At 61.4% G+C, this 22539-nt stretch overlaps 2 protein-coding genes across 2 annotated transcripts; both read left to right on the top strand.

Moving 5' to 3' along the window:
• The first annotated feature begins 93 nt into the window (after nt 1-93).
• Nucleotides 94-8881, top strand: LSM4 (LSM4 homolog, U6 small nuclear RNA and mRNA degradation associated). The gene is made up of 5 exons (XM_033082480.1): nt 94-153; nt 348-389; nt 506-604; nt 5132-5315; nt 7461-8881. Exons 1-5 carry the CDS (start codon nt 151-153, stop codon nt 7547-7549), a joined length of 417 nt encoding a protein of 138 aa, XP_032938371.1. The 5' UTR covers nt 94-150; the 3' UTR covers nt 7550-8881.
• Nucleotides 8882-13678: 4797 nt separating this feature from the next.
• Nucleotides 13679-15237, top strand: JUND (JunD proto-oncogene, AP-1 transcription factor subunit). Its single transcript, XM_033082278.1, has one exon. The coding sequence runs from the start codon at nt 13755-13757 to the stop codon at nt 14694-14696; it is 942 nt and encodes a 313-aa protein (XP_032938169.1). The 5' UTR covers nt 13679-13754; the 3' UTR covers nt 14697-15237.
• Nucleotides 15238-22539: the final 7302 nt, after the last annotated feature.

Here is a 22539-nt window from a genome sequence, read left to right as displayed (position 1 = left end):
CGATCCGCGCTCTGATTGGCTACGGCGGGACCGCGCCGCGCTCTGATTGGCTACGGCGGGACCGCGCTGCGCTCTGATTGGCCCCGCGCGGAGTCGGGGGCGGTTTGAGCGGCAGCGCCCGGCGCGGCGGCGGCTCCCGGGTCCGGCACGATGGTGAGCGGCGGTGGCGGGGCCGGGGAACGGGGAACCGGGCTCGGGAGGAGGCTGGAGCGGAGGGCCTGGCTCATCTCTTCCCCTCCTCCAATGATGGCGTGCCCGGTGCCCCGCTCGGTGCTCGGGTCGGTGCCCCGCCCGGTGTCCCGTTGTCGGTCGGTGCCTGAGGCCTTTCTCCTCTCTTCCCCTCGCAGCTGCCCCTGTCTTTGCTGAAGACGGCGCAGAACCACCCCATGGTGAGTACCGACCGTGCGGCCCTGTCCCGTTCCCCTCACCGGTACCGTGCGGGTGGCACCGGGCACGTCCCGGTAGCGGCGCTGGGCCGGCGCCCGTGACCGCTGTTGTCTCGCAGCTGGTGGAGCTGAAGAACGGCGAGACGTACAACGGGCACCTGGTGAGCTGCGACAACTGGATGAACATCAACCTGCGGGAGGTGATCTGCACATCGCGGGTAAGGAGCACCGGGCACCGGGCAGGGGTCACTCGGGGTAGTGACCATAGGGAGCAACGGGCAGGGGTCACTCAGGGCAGTGACCACGGGGGTCACCCATGGCAGTGACACAGGGAAAAACGGGCAGGGATCACCCATGGCAGTGTCCAAAAACCGGCACCGGGCAGGGGTCACTCACAGCAGCGTTCAACAACCAGCACCGGACAGGGGTCACCCATGGCAGTGTCCAAAAACCGGCACCAGGCAGGGGTCACTCGGAGCAGTGACCACAGGGAACAACCAGCACTGGACAGGGGTCACTCATGGCAGTGACCATAGGGAGCAACCGGGCAGGGGTCACTCAGGGCAGTGACCACGGGGAATAACGGAGAGGGGTCCCCCATGGCAGTGTCCAACAACTGGCACCGGGCTGGGGTCACCCATGGCGGTGACCATAGGGAACAACCGGCACCGGGCAGGGGTCACTCGGAGCAGTGTCCAGCAACTGGCACCAGGCAGGGGTCACTCATGGCAGTGTCCAACAACCGGCACTGGGCAGGGGTCACTCAGGGCAGTGACCATAGGGAACAACCGGCACCGGGCAGGGGTCACTCGGAGCAGTGTCCAGCAACTGGCACCGGGCAGGGGTCACTCATGGCAGTGACCACAGGGAATAACGGAAAGGGTCACCCATGGCAGTGACCACAGGGAACAACCGGCACCAGGCAGGGGTCACTCATGGCAGTGTCCAATGACTGGCACCAGACAGGGGTCACTCAGGGCAGTGACCACAGGGAACAACGGGCAGGGGTCACCCATGGCAGTGACCACAGGGAACAACTGGCACTGGGCAGGGGTCACTCAGGGCAGTGACCACAGGGAACAATGGGCACTGGGCAGGGGTCACTCAGGGCAGTGACCATAGGGAACAACTGGCACTGGGCAGGGGTCACTCAGGGCAGTGACCACAGGGAACAACTGGCACTGGGCAGGGGTCACTCAGGGAAGTGACCACTGGGAACAATGGGCAGGGGTCACCCATGGCAGTGTCCAACAACCGGCACCGGGCAGGGGTCACTCAGGGCAGTAACCACAGGGAACAACTGGCACTGGGCAGGGGTCACTCAGGGAAGTGACCACAGGGAACAACGGGCACCGGGCAGGGGTCACTCAAGGCAGTGATCACAGGGAATAATGGAAAGGGGTCACCCATGGCAGTGTCCAACAACCGGCACCGGGCAGGGGTCACTCATGGCAGTGACCACAGGGGTCACCCATGGCAGTGTCCAACAACGGGCACCAGACAGGGGTCACTCAGGGCAGTGACCACAGGGAACAACCGGCACCATGCTGGGGTCACCCATGGCGGTGACCACAGGGAACAACGGGCAATGGGCAGGGGTCACCCATGGCAGTGTCCAACAACTGGCACCGGACAGGGCTCACTCAGGGAAGTGTCCAACAACTGGTACCGGGCAGGGGTCACTCAGGGCAGTGACCACAGGGATCACCCATGGTAGTGTCCAACAACCGGCACTGGACAGGGGTCACTCAGGGAAGTGACCACTGGGAACAACGGGCACCGTACAGTGGTCGTTCAGGGCAGTGACCACGGGGAACAACGGACAGGGGTCACTCATGGCAGCGTCCAACAATGGGCACTGGGCAGGGGTCGCTCAGGGCAGTGACCACAGGGAATAACAGAAAGGGGTCACCCATGGCAGTGACCAGCAACCGGCACCGGGCAGGGGTCACTCAGGGCAGTGACCACAGGGAACAACTGGCACCGGGCAGGGGTCACCCATGGCAGTGACCACAGGGCACTGGACAGGGGTCACTCAGAGCAGTGACCATAGGGAACAACCGACACCGGGCAGGGGTCACCCATGGCAGTGACCACAGGGAACAACGGGCAGGGGTCACTCAGGGCAGTGTCCAACAACCAGCACCGGCAGGGGTCACTCAGGGCAGTAACCACAGGGAACAACGGGCACTGGGCAGGGGTCACTCAGGGCAGTGACCACAGGGATCACCCATGGCAGTGTCCAACAACTGGCACCAGGCAGGGGTCATTCAGGGCAGTGACCACGGGGAACAACCGGCACCGGACAGGGGTCACCCATGGCAGTGTCCAAAACCAACACCAGACAGGGGTCACCCACCCTGGCATGGGACAGTGGTCACCACACATTGTGTCCACAGGAGACACCCAGGACTGGACAGGCCGCTGTCACCCCAAATACTGTCCCCAAATGTTCCCTCGTTCTGTCCCTGCAGCCAGGCTGGCTCTGCTGTAGCTCACCTCGCTCCTATGGAAGTGTGATCTCTGCCTGAGATGTGGATTTAATAGAATTAATTATTAATGATGTCCATATAATTATTGATAATGAAGGAGCAGCCTTGTGTATGTGTGCAGATGAATTTCTGCATTTCACAGAAATTTCTCTCATTCCCCTGGGCCTCCCTGTGATGCTGATCCAGGTTTCCCAAAAAACAGAGCCTTTGTCTGTCCCAGGCAGCCTCAAACACCAAAATCTTTTTGGGGATCCTGTCTCTCCTCTCCACACCCGAGTTCACCCACTGAGGCTGTCTGGGACCTTTGCTCCTTGCTCCAGGAGATTGGGATCTGTGTTTTGGGCTTTGACCTCCATCAGAAATGTCTGGTCTCATCCTTGTGGGAAGCACAGATGGATGGAAATCCAACTGCTGTTCTTTCCCAGCCCTGGAATGTCAGAGCTCCATGGGAGAGGCTGGCAGGGATCCTTGTTCTTCCAAAAATCTCCCTGCAAACCCCCTGTAGCACATGTGTCCCTGGGGCACATCAGCGTGACAGAGGAGAGACACCCTGAGTGAGGCTTGGGAAGGAATTTTGGGGTGGAATTTTGGAATTTGTGGCTGGATCATGGTGGGACAAGGAGCTGCTGTTGAATTTAGCAGGTGGGGAGCTGAGAGGAGGTGACAGCAAAGCTTTACCCATGCCCAGGACACAGGGGGTGATTCCCTTCTCCTTGGAAATTTGCTCAGTGCTCTGCCTGGGAAGAGCAGCAGCTCAGGTTTTATTCCTGGAATTCCTCAGGTTTTATTCATGGAATCCATCAGAGGGATGGAGTTGGGAGGATTGGGATTGTCCAGCCTGGAGAACATTTGGGGTCACCTAACTGTGACCTTCCAGTGCCTGAAGGGGCCAACAAAACCACAGAGAGAAACTTTGGACAAGGGATGGAGTGACAGGATGCAGGGAATGGCAGAGAGGGCAGGGATAGATGGGAATTTTGGGAGGGAATTCCTCCCTGTGAAGGTGGTGAGGGTTTGGGATGAGATTCCCAGAGCAGCTGTGGCAGTGTCCAAGGTTGGACAGAGCTTGGAACAACCTGAGCTATTGGAATGTGTGGAATTTTAAATCTTTTAGTCCCTTCCAACCCGAACCACTCCATGATTCCACAATTCCACCAGCAGAGAAGCCCCAAATCCGGGGTGGAGGTGGAATCTGGTGGCACTGGTGGCCACTAGATGGCACGGGACAACGAGCCGGGAGCTGCTTGTTTACCCGGGGGAGGAGGAACGAGGAAGCAGCAGAGTCTGGAGCTCCATCCCTTCCTGCATCCCGAGCCAAGGAGCAGCCAGGCACATCCAAGGCAGGGTGGGGTTTGCCGGGTGTCTTTTTGGAAGGGAATTGTTGCTCCTCTGCCTCGTCCTGGGCTTGCCCGTGCAGGCAGAGCTGCCCCAAATAACTCCCGGGAGAGCAGGAACGGGGTGTGCTGGTTTCACCTCCTCTCCTGGGACACAGCAGGCGCCTCTTCCACACGAGGATGGTTGGGCTGGAGCCATCCCAGCTGCAGCCAGGCCCTGCTGGAGCCGGGACGAGGCGGGTCCCGGTCCCTCCTCCCGGTTACATCATGGCCAGGGAGTTGTTGTTCAGCTCTGGGTTTTTATTCCCACAAACCCTGCTGGGCTGAGTCCTAGAGAAGCTCATGGTATCCCAGGAAAATCCTGAAAGCAGCGCAGGGAGGTGGCTGCTCCAAAAGTGGGCACCTGAATTTTTTTTTTTAATTTATTTTTAATAAATACATAATATATGAACTCCTTATTTCCCTCAGCTGCTCTGGAGGCTCACATCCCACAGCCAGCTGGCTCCAGAGCTGCCTCACTGCTCCCTCCACACCCCAGAGGAGTGGAGAAGTGGGGTGACTCCCAGCTGGAGAAGAATCCCAGCCACATCTGCGTTTTTCTTACCAGAATTGGGTGTTCACCACCGTTTTAACTCGTGTCTCCTGTCCCACTTTCAATTCCTTTCTTGTGTGAGAAGGGAAGAAGGGCCTTGTTTCCTCATTTCCTCACCCTCTTCTTCTGACATTTTCTGCCAGTGTTTGAGGGAGCTGTGGAACAAATTCAAATTCCAGTTGTTTGTGTTTTGGGGAGCTAACCCCCCCTTTTCCACAGCTGGTTACAGCTAATCCTCCCAGCATGGAGCTGGAGCTCTCTCCCTCTCCTCAAAGACCCTAAAAATGACCTTAAATCCAGATTTTCCTTGTGTTGCTCCCCCAACAGGACGGTGACAAGTTCTGGAGGATGCCAGAGTGCTACATCCGCGGCAGCACCATCAAATACCTGCGGATCCCCGACGAAATCATTGACATGGTGAAGGAGGAGGTGGTGTCCAAGGGCAGAGGCCGTGGTGGGATGCAGCAGCAGAAACAACAGAAGGGTCGTGGGGTTGGAGGAGCTGGAAGAGGTAAAAAATCCTATTTTTATCCCCCCCCAGCTGGAATAGGTAAAAAAATCCTATTTTTTTATCCCCTCCTGCATTTAAAATCTCCCCTCTTGTGCAAGGAGCAGCTCCTGTTTTAAAGGCTGGGCTGTGTCTGGGGCTGATCCTGAGCAGGATCCAGTCGAGCCAGTGCTGGAGGCAGCCAAGGAACAGGGAGGATTCGTGCCAGGGATGGGCCTCCCTCGTTCCTGGGGCTGGGCAGGAGCTGGAGAGAGTCTGGGCTTGACTGTTTCAGCTCCTCCTGCCTCGTTTGGGAGCGTGGTCCTGCAGAACTGGAGGTTGGAAAGGACAGGGGGGAAAACAAAAAGCTGTTCTGGGTGGAAATTGTGAAAATAGATCAAAAAAATCATCTTCTCCCCTCATTAAAATGGGGCTTTGGATTTCCTGATTTGTTAATGTGTTTATATTTTTAAAAAAAAGGCAGAGCTATGTGAGGGTTTGAGTTCTTTCTGAAACATGAATAATTCATGTTTCTGATAAAGGGGAGGTGGCCACTTCAGAAGAAATAGGTCACCAAAACAACCCTTCCATTTCACAGGGCTGGGTGATCCCAGGGCACTTCAGCTGGGGGTTATGCTGCTCCTTCTTCCCCCAAATTATCCTGCTGGAGGCCTGGGAAGGGTTTCTCTGCTCTCCTGCTCACCCCTAATGCCACATTTTTGGGATTTGTGGTCACCCCATCACCCCAGGGGTGCTCTCAGCCTGGGCTTTGCCTGCAGTGGGAGCTTAAAAATGCTGATTTAAATTTTAGAAGGAGCCCTGGGGATGGGGACAGGGATGTGTGAAGCCTCTCTGGAGAGGAACTTTGTGCCAGGAATCCTGGGGATGGGGACAGGGATGTGTGAAGCCTCTCTGGAGAGGAACTTTGTGCCAGGAATCCTGGCAGGACAGGTGGGATGATCCTGGATGATTCCCAACATCTCCTTCTCCCCAAATCCCCTCCAGGCACTCCTGGAATCTCCCAGCAGGCAGAAGTGACCTTTCCAAATCTCAAGGCTCCCTTTATTTTTGTGCTTCTTGCCTTTGCAGTGTCCAGAGAGCGCTTGGCAGGTTTTTTTTAAATTTTTTTTTTGGGATAAACACCAAATCCCCATTGTTTTCCCTGCTGTGGCAATGCCCACCTTGTGGGGAGCAGGGCTGAGCTCTGAGGTGGAGCTGCTGCTGTTTCCATGTGCAGCCTCAATTTGCTGATGGAATATTTTCAAGGGAAGCTTCGGCATTTGCTAATTAGCTCAAAGGTTTGGCTCTCATTACCGAGACACGAAGGGAGGAGGGAAAGGGGAAAAAAAAAAAAAAAAAATAAAGGCAGGACAATTTTGTTGGGAGGCCAAGGGGCAGGAGGGAAGCTGTAATTGTGCTCACAGTTGAAAGGATTATTGTTTCTGACACTGGTAATCCTCCTCCTTTGACTTCTTGCTTGCCAAACTCTGAAGTCCCCAGCCTTAGCTCCAGGAGGAGCATCCCAAGCACTGCAGGGTTGGGAATAATTTATATTTTGCCTCTGGTTTGGGCATGTCTCCTCCTTTTAGAGGAGCCAGGTGCTTGGATTGAGTTTTCTTTTGGGCTCTGCCTTTTGTGTAGCAGGGTGGATCCACGTCCCTTTATCCCTAGGGTGGAATTTTGGGGATAAATCTGAGGGCTGGCTGATAAATCACAGCAGCTCCTCTGGTTTTGGGTCTGAGGATGCTCACCTCACTGTAGCCCCCCAAATCCCTGCTGTCCTGTGCCCAGTGCCCTCTCCAGAGTGCTCTGTCCAGTTTTTGGGGTGCCCTCACAGCTCTCAGGGGACACCTGAGATTTTTACAACCTGGATTTTGAATTTTTTTGCTTCCCTGGTTCCCTTTTTTTTTTTTGGAAGAAACTTCAGTTGAACACAAATCATGAGATTTTCACACCAGGGAGATTCTGCTGGACTTGCTGCTGAGGGGGGATGAGTTTATGCACCTCCTAAATAAAGGTCTGGGGACTAGAAAAGGAGAAGTCCAAAAGTCACATTTCTGCTTCTAAGACTCAAAAACAAGCAAATTTTTGTCTAGAACACGAAAAACTGAATCTCTAAGTCACTGCTGGCTTCCAGGGATGCTTTACCTCTTCCTTTCTGCTCCACAGGTGTGTTTGGTGGCCGTGGCAGAGGAATTCCAGGCAGTGGAAGAGGCCAGCAGGAAAAGAAGCCAGGCAGGCAATCAGCCAAGCAGTGAACGTCTGCACCCAGGCAGGGACAGTTTGGGTTTTGTCACCTCAGGGTTGCCACGTGTCCAAAAAAAGTTCCCATTCCCACTCTTCCATCAGAATCAGAGCCCAAATCATGTTCCTTTGGAAGCCCCTCATGCTTTAATCTGGGGGAGTTTTCTCTCCTTGTAGTCAGTAAATCATTGGAAATGTTTTTTTTTTTAATTTGTTCACGGTTAAGGACTGAGGTTCTGCCTTCTTCTGAGAGTGAATTTTTCAGGCTCACCAGGTTTAATTTAAAATATTTTTCCTGTTCAGAGGTACCAGAATGAAGGCAAACACTTTCTGGATTGCTTGGATTTTTTTTTGTTTGGGTTTTTTTTAATACTTGAAACTCGGGAAACTTTTGTTTGTAACAGATGTGCTTTGGTTTAAAAACACTGAACTTGAGGATGTTGTGTCTGTACATGAATAATCCTAAAGGTTTGGGTTTTTTTTAAAAAACCAACAAATTTTCAAGCTATTGCTTTTCTCCTGGCCAGTGAGTTCTGATTCTCCAGTGGCTTCGAGGGGGGATGAACATTGGCCTTCAAGGCTTGTTCCCAAGAGAGCTTTGTGACAAATGAGCATTTCCCAATTAGTTCATTGCTAATTTGACTTCAGATTAGAAGTTTCCTTCAAAGGAACAGGATTTTTTTCTGTGGTTTTTTTTTTTTTTTGCATGAGGCTGGTGCCCCCTTATTCCTCATGGGGGATTTAAATTTTTTATTTTTTTTTTAAAGCAACTTGAGTTGATTTACATGGATTTATTTCCCACCCTGCTTTGAAAACTCTCTCCTTTCTGCTGTGACACTGAGCCCTGAACTCTGACAATATTTCCCAACCTAATTTCTTCCAGTACCTGGTGATTGACCTCACTGGCTGGACCTGCCACTTCCTTCCCCAGCCACCAATTATCTTCCCTTGGGGACACAGGCCAGCGTGTGAACGTGTCCCTCCTGCAGGTTCAGAAAACTCCTGGGAATTCCCAGGTCAGGTTGCTCCAGTCTTCCATCCCATGAGCAAAATGCACCCTCAGAATATCCTGGCTGCTCCCAGTTGAGGGCATGGGGGGAAGAAACAGCTCTGGGTGTGCCTCAACCCCCCCTGGATGGATGGAACAGCTCAATTTTGGGGAGGAAAGTGGAATTTTGACTTGTTCTGAGCAGGTTTTGGGTTTGTACAACTGGTTCTCACATTGGAGCTTCTGCCATCGCTGCTGTACTGAAAAAAAAGAAGAACTTGGTTTTATAGACTTATTTTTTTAATGTTTGTAGCAGTGGGCGCAGTGGTGAGTGAGAATAAATCTCCAGCCTCTTCCAGCCTCTGTGTGTGCGATGCTGCCCGTCCCAGATCCCTCCCCTGAGCCCTGGAATCAGGAATCAATCCCTGAACATTCCCTTCCCAGCCCCAGATCCCTTCCCTGAGCCCTGGAATCAGGGATCAATCCCTGAACATTCCCTTCCCAGCCCCAGATCCCTTCCCTGAGCCCTGGAATCAGGAATAAATCCCTGAACATTCCCTTCCCAGCCCCAGATCCCTTCCCTGAGCCCTGGAATCAGGGATAAATCCCTGAACATTCCCTTCCCAGCCCCAGATCCCTTCCCTGAGCCCTGGAATCAGGAATCAATCCCTGAACATTCCCTTCCCAGCCCCAGATCCCTTCCCTGAGCCCTGGAATCAGGAATCAATCCCTGAACATTCCCTTCCCAGCCCCAGATCCCTTCCCTGAGCCCTGGAATCAGGAATCAATCCCTGAACATTCCCTTCCCAGCCCCAGATCCCTTCCCTGAGCCCTGGAATCAGGAATCAATCCCTGAACATTCCCTTTCCAGCCCCAGATCCCTTCCTTGAGCCCTGGAATCAGGGATAAATCCCTGAACATTCCCTTCCCAGCCCCAGATCCCTTCCCTGAGCCCTGGAATCAGGAATCAATCCCTGAACATTCCCTTCCCAGCCCCAGATCCCTTCCCTGAGCCCTGGAGTCAGGAATCAATCCCTGAACATTCCCTTCCCAGCCCCAGATCCCTTCCCTGAGCCATGGAATCAGGAATCAATCCCTGAACATTCCCTCTCCAGCCCCAGCCACGTGTTCTCTCTCCGTGGAGCTGTTCCTTGTCCAGCACTCCCTGCTCATCCCAGCCTTGTCCCAGGGAGCCAATTCCAGGGGATGGGCTGATGTGTCCTCCCTGCTGGCAAACTCGTGTGGCATTTTAACAAAGCCCAGGCTGTGTCAGACTTTCCCTTCCCAACCTGCTCCCTCCCTCTGGATCCCTGCAGCCACACAGGCTCCCTGTGCTGTGGCTTCCCTGCTGGAAAGGGAAACAGCTCCAGCCCTGCTGGGATGTCAGGTTTTTTTTCTGGCAGGACAAATCCTGCCTGCAACAATGGGACCTTTGGCTCCAGCTCAGGGTAGAGTCCTCTGAGTGCTCCTTATCTCCTGGCCAAGCTCTGGGATCAGGTGATGGAGCTCATTAAGTTGTGCATTTGTTTAATTACACCGTGCTTTAGCAGCATTCTCTGCCTGCTTCCCCCTTTTTATTTTTCCACCTCTGCAGGAATATTTTTGTCCCTCTCCCCAAAGGGCAGTTGGGGCTCTGTGGAAGAGCACTCAGAGCTGTCACTTTGGGTTTTTCTGCCCTAAAAATGGGTGGCACCCCGTGGAAAAAAAAAAAAAAAAGGCAAAAAAAATAATAAAAAAAAAATTAAAACAGGGAGGAGCAAGATTAAAGCAACAACCAGAGAGGAGGAAAAAAAAGGTCTGAGCCTGGCTGGCGGCGTGGGTGGGTGCAGAGCCTGGCAGGGCCAACGCGTCCCGCACGGAAAGACCCAGCAAAGGCCACCCTGGAAACCCTTCCTGGGATATTTTGGTGGCACTGGAGCTGGTGGCAGCCCCGGGTTTGTGTCTCTGTGACCGCCCCACGGTGACTCAGAACTTCTGAGCCTCGCCGAGGAGGCAGCACAGGAATAGTTACACAGCAGCGACGCGGAGGGAGTGGCTGCCGAAATATTTCAGGGCTGTGCTAAGCAACTAAAAATACACGTCAAACCCTCCTCCTCCTCCTTTTTCCTTTTTAAATCTGTTTTCTTTCTTTCTGGGTTTTTTTTCCCTTTTTTTTTTTTTTTTTTTTTTTTATAATTCGTGTTTTTGATTGCTGGAGGCCCCCATGGCCCCTGGGATTTTCTTGGGGACAGGGGCAGGTTTGGGGACAGGCGCTGGCAGCTGTGACTTCTTGTTTTCCCGGCTCGGTTCCTCTCTCCCTGCCTGTGGCCATGAGTAAGAGGCAGCTTCCCCTTCGTGCCCAGTGCCTGCCTTGCAAATCTTGGGGTGCAAACCCTGCTTGTTCCCTTTTCCATGGGCACCTTGTGTCCAGCCCTCAGTGGCCAGCGCTTTGTCTCAGCTCGTGGCCAAGCAGGATCCATAAAACCTCTGGATTTATGGAGCTGGTGGCACACAGGGAATGGTCCTGGTGACACTGTGGGGCCAGCAGGAGCCACGAGGATGCTCTGGTGGCCATGGCTTTGCTCGAGGCTCATCGTGCCCCGCCGAGATGTGGCAGTGCCATGGGCTCATCCCAAATCCTCCGGGGTAAATATAGCCCGGCTGGCAGGTGGCAGGACACTGTGACTCACTGGGCGCTGCATGGGGACAGTGGCACTGCCACCAGCTCCCTGCACGGGGACCTCCAGAGCCACTGATTCACGCCCCTCATTAAAGGCTCATTAAGAAAATGAAGCTGCTGGCCCGCTGCAGGCATTGGGTTCTTGATTTGGGGACATGCGGGATGTGGTGACAGGCTGACAGCAGGTTGGGGGACACAGCAGGACGAGGTGGCGGGGTGGTGCTGGTGGCCGGAGCGTGGCTCGTGGCTCACATCCCTGGCCACCAGCCAGCCGCTCTTCCCGGGACGCCCCCGGGCCGGCTCGTTCCGAAAGCTCCGCCAGCCAACGCCGCTTCTGCTCGCCCCGATTTCGGTGTGGCCACCCCGCGGTGTGTCCCCAACCTGGGGTCCCCAAGGTTTGGGACAGGGGGAAGAGGAGGTTTTTAACCCCTCTCCATGTCCCTCGCCGGCCGGGTTTGGTCAGGATGGAAAGTCTGAACCTGCCGGTCCGGCCGCGCCCGTCAAATGAGGGGTTTGGGGCGGAAACGCGAACGGCGGCTTCACCCGGGAGCTGCTCCCCGGCAGAACCCCGGGACACCGGCGACAGCAGGCGACACAGAGCCGCGTCCTGCTTTAGCTGAGATTTAATAAACTGCGTTTATTTGGGATTTTAATTAACAGCAGCTGTTGGAGGGGGAGGGTAGATCGCAGTTGTTCCCTCGTGCCTCAGTTTCCCCAGTGCCAGCAGCGCTGTCCTGGCTGTCACCCGTGTCCCCCGAAGCCAGGTCCGTGCCGTGCCGTCCCCAGCAGAACGCACGGACACACCGGGGCAGGAGCTGCCGGCACCGGGAGAACCGGGGAGCGGAGAGTTCCCCCCCAGCGCTGATTTATCGCTCTCCTCAGCGCAGGCCGGGAAGCATCTGGCCGCAATTAATACCGGCTCAGCGTCACCCGCCCCGGTGTCCCGAGTGTGCCCCGGGTGTCGGCGGCGCGGGGGCCGCATCCTGCCCGGTGGGGCGGAGGGGGTTATCGGCGGCCACCGGTGCTGCCTCCCCCCGCGCCGGTGACGTCAAGCGCTGACGCCGATCCGCCCCCTCAGCCGCCCGCGGGCTTGGCCGGCCGTGACGTCTGTCACCGCCACCGCCACCGCCACCGCCGTTAACTCCTTCCCCGGTGCCGCCTGCACCGGGCGCACGGTGCCCCTCGCTGACCCGGGGTCCGCCCGGAGTGACCGTGCAGCGATGGGGTAACCCCATCCCCATCCCCCCGGGGAACCGTGGGGTTCCCCTGGTCCCTGGGTAAACCCCCGGTGCCACCGGGACACTCCGGTGACAACAATCAGGGCGGTGACACGGGAGGTGTGGGGACAAGCGGGGAGGGTGGCTCTGTCCCAGCAGAACCCACATAAACCGCACACACCCTGCTGTGCCCTGTCCCGGTCTGACCCACACGGGCTGGGGGTGGCCTGGCTGTCCCCGGAGGTCCCCGTGAGGCCCGGTGGCGGTGCCTGGCCCGGTGTGATTTATTATTTATTTATTTATTTTATTTATTTATTTATTTGTCGTCCCCTGGTCCGGCTGGGTGCCAGTGTCCAGTGCGGGTGCCCAGTGGCCATGTGAGTACCAGTGTCCAGTGCTGCCCATACCAGGGACAGTTCTGGTGCCGGTGCCGGTACCGAGTCCAGTGCCAGCTGTGCCCGGTCCCGGTTCCCCGGTCCCGATTCCCCGGTCCCGGTTCCCCAGTCCCGATTCTCAGTACCCAATTCCCATGCCCGTTTCCCGTTCCCGTTCCCATTCCCATTCCCATGGCTGGTTCCCGTGCCCGGTTCTGATGCCGTTTCCATGCCCAGTTCCCGGTTCCCTGTGCCCGGTTCCGGGGCCATTTCCAGGCCCGGTTCCCGGTGGTGTTCCCATGTCCAGTTCACGGTGCCCCGGGCCCGGTGCCGTGGGCCCGGTTCCCGGTGCCGTTCCCGTGCCCGGTTCCCGGTGCCGTGGGCCCGGTTCCCGGTGCCGTTCCCGTGCCCGGTTCCCGGTGCCGTGGGCCCGGTTCCCGGTGCCCCATGCCCGGTTGCCGGTGCCCCATGCCTGGTTCCCCGTGCCGTTCCCATGCCCGGTTCCGTTCCCGGTGTCCCGTGCCCGGTTCCCGCCCCTCCCTTTGTGCCCATCAGCCCCGGCGGGGCGCGCGCCGCGGGGCCACGTGACCGCCCCTCCCCCGCGCTGACGTCATCCCAGGGCCCCGCGCGCTGTTGTCCCGTTTACCCGCCGGTCGCCGCGGCGACGGGGACGGGGCGTGGCCGGGACGGGGCGGGGCACCGCCTCCGCGGGGCGGCGGCCACGCCCCGTATGCTAACGAGGGCGCGCGAGGACGTCATCTGCAGCCAATGGGGGCTCGACGCGGTGAGGTCACCGCGACGGCGCCGCCTATTTAACGCGGCGCGGGGCGCGCGGCGGCGGCAGACGCGTGTGCGCGCGCGCAGGAGCGGGGCCGCGGCCGGTGCGCACCGGGCGCCTCCCCCGCCCTCCCCGCCCCGCGCTCGCCCCGGTCCTCCCCCCGCCCCGGCGCCGTTTCCCCCGCAGCCGGGCGGGGGAGGAGGATGGAAACACCCTTCTACCATGATGATGTGTTGAGCGGCCTCGGCAGCGGCTTCGCCCCGTCCTCCGGCAGCAGCGGGCTCCTCCTGCCTTTCCCCGGCGGCAGCATGATGAAGAAGGACGCGCTCGGGATGGCCTTACCGGAACAGGTGGCGGCGGCGCTGAAAGCCCCCGGCGCGGCCAGCGGCGAGGCGGCGGGGCTGTTGGGTTCCCCCGATCTGGGGCTGCTCAAGCTGGCGTCCCCGGAGCTGGAGCGGCTCATCATCCAGTCCAACGGGCTGGTCACCACCACCCCGACCAGCGGCCAGTTCCTCTACTCTAAAGCGGCCGCCTCCGAGGAGCAGGAGTTCGCCGAGGGTTTCGTGAAGGCGCTGGAGGACTTGCACAAGCAGAACCAGCTGGGCGGCGGCGCGGCGGGGAGCGGCGGCGGCGCGGGCGGCGGCGGCGGGGGAGGAAGCGGCGGCGCGGGCGAGCTGCCCGCCGCCGGGATGGCCCCGGAGCCGCCGGTCTACGCCAACCTCAGCACCTACCCGGCCGTCAGCTACGCCGCCGATCCCGGCCCGTTCGCGGCGCCGCCGCCTCGGCTGCCGCCGCCGCCCCCGCCGCCGCTAAAGGACGAGCCGCAGATCGTGCCGGAGGTGCCGAGCTTCGGGGAGAGCCCGCCGCTGTCCCCCATCGACATGGACACGCAGGAGCGCATCAAGGCGGAACGGAAGCGGCTGAGGAACCGCATCGCCGCCTCCAAGTGCCGCAAGAGGAAACTGGAGCGGATCTCCCGGCTGGAGGAGAAGGTGAAGAGCCTCAAGAGCCAGAACACGGAGCTCGCCTCCACCGCCAGCCTGCTCCGCGAGCAGGTCGCCCAGCTCAAGCAGAAGGTGCTCAGCCACGTCAACAGCGGCTGCCAGCTCCTGCCCCAGCACCAACACCAGGTGCCGGCGTACTGACCCCGGGCGGGCCGGGGGAGCCCGAGCCCGGGCACGGACCGAGGGGTCCCGGGCAAGGACCCAGGGAAGCGCGGGGGGAGCGCCCGCTCTGCCCCGGGCATGGACCGAGGGGAACGGGGGGAACCCCCACCCCGCCCCGGGAACGGACCGAGAGATCCCGGGCACGGACTGAGGAGAGCGGGGGAAGCGCCCGCTCTGCCCCGGGCACGGACCGAGGGGTCCCGGGTAGGGACGGGGAGGAGCGCCCTGCCCGCCCTGGGCACCGATTGAGGCGTGCCGAGGGGAGGAAGAAGAGCGATGATCGTCCCCTCCTCCATCTCCCCGGACACAGACTGAGGGTTCTGAGGGGAGAGAACCGGGACCGGCTCCGGACGGTGCGCACCGAGCGCTCCCCGCGCACGGACCGCGGGGAGGGAGCAGCCGGGGCTTTCCCCGCCGCGCACGGACTGAGAGAGAGGGGGCCCGGGCCGCCCTCCCCCGGGGCCCCTCCGCGCCCCACACATTCCAGTCAGGTCCCAGTAAAACCCCGCGACACGGAGAATTGTCCTCTCGCTGTTTGCTGCGCCGGGGTCGGACGGGATGGGCCGGGAAGGGAAGGGAAGGGGCGGCGCGGGCAGGAAGTGGCGCGGCCGGGTGCCATTTTGGGGTGGGGGGGGACAGCGGGGATTGGGGGGTTTTGGGGAGTTTTAGGGGGTGATGGAGATCGGGGAGAGGAGTGAGGATGCTGGAGGGTTGGCAGAGAGGTTGTGGGAATCACTGGGGAGGGGGGAGGGAGAGGGGGTCCGTGGGGTTGTTATGGGGGGGGAGAGTTAGGGATAGGTGGGGAGGGTGGAGGATGTTGTGGGGAAGGGGTAGTGAAAGGTTTGGGGGGGCTGTGGGGTTATTTGGGCTCTCTTGGGGGGAATATTTGGGCTCCCCTGAGCCTGAGGAGTGCCCATGTGTGAGGAGGTGGGCGAGGAGACCCCGCTGCTGGTCCTGGCTGTGGCTCTGCCCTGCCAGACCCTCCCCGTGCTGGGGGCTTCACCAACACCCCCCTGTCCTGGCCCCCGGGGGTCACCCCGAGTCACCCAGCGAGGCCGGGCCTCCAACTGCTCCTCCCACACTTCACCAACAGCCTTGGGCTTCCCGGCATCGCCGTGGCTCCTCCTCCGTGTCCCCCATCCCGAGGGACCGACCGTGTGTCCCTGGAGCGTTTGGGGACGCTGCTGGTGGCAGCTCCAGCACCGGGATGGCCCCGTGCCCGGGGGCTGGCGGGGAGCCGACTGCGAGAGAGCGTGGGGGTCCGTGGGGGGCTCCCCGGGACCCCCACGCTCTGCACCGTGCCCTGGAGGGGATCCCACGTTCTGCACCGGGCCATGCGGGGCTCCCCGGGACCCCCATGCTCTGCACCGGACCGTGCCGTGGGTGGATCCCCGGGGACCCCACGTTCTGCACCGTGCCTTGAGGGGCTCCCCGGGCACCCCACGATCTGCACCGGGCCGTGGGGGGGCTCTCCGGGAACCCCACGTTCGGCACCGGGCTGTGGGTGGCACCCCACGTTCTGCACCGTGCCCTGGAGGGACCCCATGTTCTGCACCGGACGGTTCCGTGGGTGGATCCCCGGGGACCCCACGATCTGCACCGGGCCCTGAGGGGCTCTCTGGGGACCCCAGGTTCTGTACCGGGCCGTGGGTGCCTCCCCCCGGGCACCCCACGTTCTCCACCGTGCCCTGGAGGGACCCCACGCTCTGCACCGGACCGTTCCGTGGGTGGATCCCCGGGGACCCCACGTTCTGCATCGTGCCTTGAGGGGCTCCCCGGGCACCCCACGTTCTGCACCGGGCCGTGGGTGCCTCCCCCCGGGCACCCCACGTTCTGCACCGTGCCCTGGAGGGACCCCACGTTCTGCACCGGACGGTTCCGTGGGTGGATCCCTGGGGACCCCACGCTCTGCACCGTTCCCTGAGGGGCTCCCCGGGGACCCCACGTTCTGCACCGTGCCGTGCCGTGGGTGGCTCCCCCGGGGACGCGGTGCCAGCCGGCTGCGGTTTCCCGGAGGAAGCTCCGTCCCCGCCGCACGGAAGCGGCGCCGTGCCGGCGCGGTCGTGCTGCGCCCCGGATGTGCCGTTCCGCCACAAAGATGGACGGGACAGCCACCTGTCCGGCCCCGTGGCCTCACTGTCCGTGTGTCACCAGATCCCCCGTGTCCCCAAGTCCCCGCATCTTCATGTCCCCAGATACCATTGTCCCCGCATCATGGTGGCCCCAGGTCCCTTTGTCCCCAAGTTCGCACGATCCAAAGTCCCCATAACCTGACGTTCCCACTTTCCACAGATCCTTTTGTCCCCAAGTCCACACATTTCAATGTCCCCGCATTCCCTGATCGCTTTGTGCCCGCCTCCCGCTGTCCCCACGTGTCCCCGGAGCTCCCGGGATGCTGCCGGTGGCTCCCGGTGCCGGCGGGGTCTCACGGCCCCGGGGGTGGGAGGGGCGGGGGGAAACAGAGCGGAGCTGGGGGAATTTTTTTTGAGGGGGGGGGTCCTCCCGGTGCCCGCCCGGTACCGACGCTGCGGTGCCGCCCGGTACCGACAGGCGGCGCCACGGGCGGGGGCTCCCCCGCCTCCCCCGGGGGAAATAAAGGCGGCAGCACCGGCACCGGCACCGGGCGGGATGGCCCGGGGCGCGCTCCGCCTGCTCTGCTGCGCCGCTGCCCTGCTCGCTGCCACAGGTACCGGGCACCGGAGGGGATCCGCGGGGTCCCGGGGGCACTGGGGTCTGCAGCACCGGGGGGCTGGGTCCTTCCCGGTGCCACCGGCGGGTGGGTCTATGGCCTCCCCCCGTCCAGTTCCGGGTATCGGGAGGAACGTTCAGGTGCTCCGGGACACCGGGGAAGTTTGGGGAGGTGACCACGCGTTGCCTGGCACTCGGTACTGGCGGCCCAGTGGGGCACTGGGGGGGTCCCGTGTCCCTCCGGGGGTCACCGGGGGGCTACACCCGCTCCCCGGGAGTGCCAGGCTGGACCGGAGCACCCTGCCCCTCCCAAACGGTGGCACCAGTGCTGCCAAACCGGCTGGTCCTGGCACGGGTACCCTGGCACCGCCTTGGCACTCCCGGGGCAAAGGGCTCCCGGGTACCCCGTGGGCCCCCCGTTTCCAGCCTGGGCACCCCACACCCTCCCTGCACCCCGAGGGGCCTCAGCTCACCCATCGTGGCACACTGGGTAGCTTGGTCTTGGGTTCAACGCCATCCTGGCAAAGGGTGGCAGCTGGGTGGGGACAGCCCATCCCGGTGAGCCTGGCAGCTGTGGGGACCCCCCCGGCCACATTGTGCCCCTGGGTGCTGGCTCTGCCACGGGGCATTTCTGTCCTGTGTCTTCCTGGGGCCAGCCTGGACTTGCTCCTCCTCTTGTGCAAACAGAATTTGTGCAGATAAGGGGCACTGCCAGCCCTGCCCGGCAAACCTGCTTTATTCCACGTGGCCTCGGGACTGTCCCCACCACGCCTGGCCCTGAGGGTGGCCGGTGGGTGCCACAAGGGCTGGGTTGGCACGTGTCCCCTGTGCTGTGGCACTGCCTGCTGCTGCCACGCTGCTCTGCTTGTTCCCAGCAGTGCTGTGCCCATGCTGGAACAGTTTGGGAAACTCTTCTGATTCTGGATTTCTGGGGTTTGATACTGGCTAAATCCCAGTTTTCTGTGTGATAAAAACCACCTGGGGAATGATCCCTGGGAGGTGGGGCAGGTGCTGCTGCCCTGCCAGGACCTTGCCAGGGTCCTGCCATGTCCTTTCTGACCAGCTCTCTCTTCCAAGGTCCGAAACCAGGACGTGGCACTGTTCCCCCCACTACAGTGTCTCTGAGCTCCTCAGGGAAAGCCTCATCTCAATTCCCTTCAGTCACAGCCACCAGTGAGGGGACTCAGAGTGTGACTCAAACCAGCAACACCGCAACACCAACTGCATCCAGAGCCTCAGGACCAACAGCTCCATCATCTTCATCCAACACCCTCGCAACACCAACTGCATCCAGTACCTCAAAATCAGCATCTCCACCATCTTCAACCAGCACCACCACAACACCAACTGCATCCAGTACCTCAAAATCAGCATCTCCATCATCTTCAACCAGCACCACCACAACATCAGCTACATCCAGTAACTCAGGACCAACACCAACATCTGCATCATCTTCATCCACCACCACAACACCAACTGCATCCAGTACCTTGGGACCAACGTCTCCACCATCTTCAACCAGCACCACCACAACACCAACTGCATCCAGTACCTCAAAATCAGCATCTCCATCATCTTCAACCAGCACCACCCCAACACCAGCTCATTCCAGTACCTCAGAACCAACATCTACATCATCTTCATCCAACACCACCACAACACTAACTCCAACCAATACCTTGGGACCTTCAGAACCTCCATCTCCATCCAACACCACCACAACACCAATTACATCCAATACCTTGGGATCAACATCTCCACCCAGCACCACCTCAGCACCATCTTCAACAACATCCCACACGAGTGTTTCCAGATCCACAGCACCAACAGGTCCCAGCAGCACCGGCACTGTCACCACCAACTCCAGAACCACAGCAGCCACTGGCAGCACAGCTGGTATCTCTGGTGAGAGCCAGCCTGGGGGGCACTGGGCAGATGGGGGACTTGGGTGTGGATCCCCCCTAGATCCCCCACTTGGGGCTGCACTCACAGGAGGCCTCAGGGGTGCAGGTCTCAAGGTGAGCCCAGAGCCCCCCTGGCTGCTCTCCCCTCCTTGAGGGGGTTGTTTAAGGCCCTGGGCTGGTCCCCCACGGGTGGAGGTAACACAGGAGCTGGGTGCCAGCAGATGGGTGACTGGAGCCAGTCTTGAGCCACCTTTCTCCGTGGTGCTTGAAGGCTGGGCATGAATCTCAGTGGGGGGAAATAACAGGGTGCCAAGGGGAATAACAGGGTGCCAAGGGGAATAACAGGGTGCCAAGGGGAATAACGGGGTTCCAGGAGGAATAACGGGGTGCCAAGGGGAATAACAGGGTGCCTGTCTCACCCCCACAGAGCAGCACCCCACTGAGCCGAGCCCTGGTGTGGTCATTGTCGTCTCCCTCGCCGTGTGCCTGCTGGTGGCGGGGGTGGCCGTGCTGCTGGTGCGGCTGTCCCGGCGCCACGGGACCCCCCGATTCCAGCACCTGGATGAGGTGCCCATGGTGCGTGGGGGGGGTGCTGATGGGGGGGTTTAGGGGGGGCAGCAGGACCAGGGTGTGAGTGCTCACCCCGCTCTCTTTCTCTTCTTCCCCAGAGCAAAGTGATGGAGGGGACCCCTGTGACCCCCCCCAGCATCAGCTGAGCCCCCCCCGCTGCAGCCCCCCGGGCTCCCCACACTACTGAATAAAGAAACTGCTGCCCTGCCTCTGGTTTCCCGTCTGCCATGTGCTCTGCAGCCTGCCCGGGGAAAACCCCCGCTCCCGGGGGAGGCCCCAGCGGTTTTGGGGTCCCCCGGCTCCGGCTGGGAGCGCCGGGGGTGTTCCCGGACCGGCGGGGTGGGCGCGGGGTGCGCTCCGGTGATGCCCGGGGTAGGGGGGGGCCGCGCAGCCCCCCCGGCGAGGTGGGATGGGAGGGAGCGAGCGGCCAGGCACGCACATCGCCTTCCTTCTGCTCCGCTGCACTCGGCCGAGGCCGCGCTCGCCGCGAGGACCGGGCACCGGTAAGGGGCTGCGGGCGGGGCCGGGGGGGGTACAGGCGGCGGGGACCCCCGTGCTGGGCATCGGGAGTTCCTGGGATTGGGATGAGGCGGCTCCCAGGGCTGGGAAATGCCGGGGGGATCGGTGCTGGGGACTCTGCGGGTGTAGCCGTGCGCCCCGGTGCGCCCCGGTTCTCGGCAGGGTGGGTGGCAGGTGTCCGGTGGAGCATGAACGTGACACCGGTGGGATCGCCGCTCGGTGGGTGCTGCGGGACGGGGGTCACCCCCCATGGCCTCAGATTCACGTTCCTGTCCCCATCCAACCCACGGGAGCACCAGGAGTGGGGCGGGGGGAGCCCCGAAACCCGAGGTAGGGGCTGAGACCCGGTGGCCAAAATTCACCGTGGGTGGGGGGGGGAACCCGCGTGTCCCGGCCCCGGGGTGTCCCCGGGGTGTCCCCAACCGTGGGAGGGGGGTCCCCGCCGGCGAGCCCCTCCCGGCCGCGGCTCCCGGAGCTCCCCCCGCAGGGACGGCGATGAGACGGAGCCGGACAGCGCTGTCCTTCCTCGGCGCGGAGGTGAGACCGGCACCGGGGGCTACCGCGGGGGGGGCGAGGGGTGTCCCGGGGGGCGAGGGGTGTCCCCGGTATAAACGTCCCAGCGCCGGGCCCCCGGGCAGCAATAACCGGGCTGGCGGCGCTGAGCGGGAGTTAATTATCCCCTTAATGGGCGGTTAATTATTATTCACCTCTGCGTAATTGCGCGCCGGCTCCGGGGGTTTTTCCGGTGGGGTCCCGGGGGAAGTCAGGGGGTTCCTGTCCGGTGGCGCCGGGAGGAGGAGGAGGAGGAGGACGGGGGGAGTCCCGGTGGCTCCGTGCGCTGCGGGCGGAGCCGCTCCCGGTGCAGCGGCCGTGCCTTTCCCCGTGCCCCCGGTAACAGCCCGGTACCCCCCGGCTGCAGCGCCGCACCGTGTCCGGCAGGGGGCGCCAGCGCGCTACCGGCGCTCGGTACCGGCGGGGGCGGGCGGGGGGCGCTGCCCGGGCGGGACCCTCGCACCGGGACCAGCCAGGAGCCCCCGGGGCCGCTCCCCTCACCCCTCACGGCTGTTCCCTTTCCCGGCAGCGCTGCCGCGATCCCGCCGAGGCCGCCCCGTCGGGCCCGGGCCCGGGAGCGGCGGTGGGCGCCGTGCGCCGGCGTTTCTCCGGGACCCCGTTGCTGCCGCCGCTGGGCTGCCGGTTGGCGGAGGCGGCCCGAGCCCCCGAGCCCGAGGCTGCCCGGGTGGTGTTCACTATCGAGGAGAGCGGCCCGAGCAGCGGCGATGAGTCCGAGCCCCCCCGGTAAGGGCAGGACGGGGGAGCGGGGAGGTGATGCCCCGGTGGCACCGGGAACGGGTTACCGGGCAGGGCACGGCTGCCGGGGATGCTCCCGGGTTCAGCACCGGCGGCCGGACAGCGGCACCGGGGCAGAGCACCCGGTGGGTTGGGGACAAACCCCTCTGTTCCAGCCCCGGGATGTCCCTGTCACCCCCCCGACACTCCTGTCCCCCACTGCCACCGCCACACCGTCCCTGTCACCCCCATCCCCTCTTTTTCCCACCACCCATCCCTGTCCTCACCCTCCTCACCCCCTCCTTGTCCCCATGCCGTGTCCCAGCCAGAGCCACCGCAGGGCTGGCCTGGCCCTGCCCGAGGTGACCTCGGTCCCTCCCGCAGTGGCTCGGGCCCAACTGTGCTGCTGCAGGGCTATTTTTGGGCCCTTCCCCCTGTCCCGTGCCTCTCCCAGCCCGGCTTGTGGGGACAGCAAGGAGCTGGCACAGCCGAGGGACATGACTCTGGTGTCACTTGTCCTCCACCCCTGCACAGACACGTGGGGACAGTGACACTCCGATAAGGACTGGCTGTGCTGGGGACGAGCACTGGCTGTCCCGTGGCCAGCCCAGCCCGTGGTGCCCGGTGCTGCTGGCTGCCAGCCAGCACGGGGGACAATTCCCTCTCTCCCACATCCCCTGATGTCCCTCTGTGCCAGCATCCCTCTGCCCTGATGTCCCCACTGTCGTGTTTGCAATCCCTTGAAAGCAGAGGTGACCCCTCCAGGACCCCCATCCGATGGGTTTTGGGGTCCCTGCTGTCCCTCCTGGCTCCCTGCCAGCTGCTGGATATTTTTGTGGCCATCAGGAACAGCA

This window comes from Catharus ustulatus, chromosome 29 (genome assembly GCF_009819885.2).
Source record: "Catharus ustulatus isolate bCatUst1 chromosome 29, bCatUst1.pri.v2, whole genome shotgun sequence".
NCBI lineage: Eukaryota > Metazoa > Chordata > Aves > Passeriformes > Turdidae > Catharus > Catharus ustulatus.
Note: the sequence above shows the minus strand (reverse complement) of the source record. Positions and strands in the feature narration are given on the sequence as shown.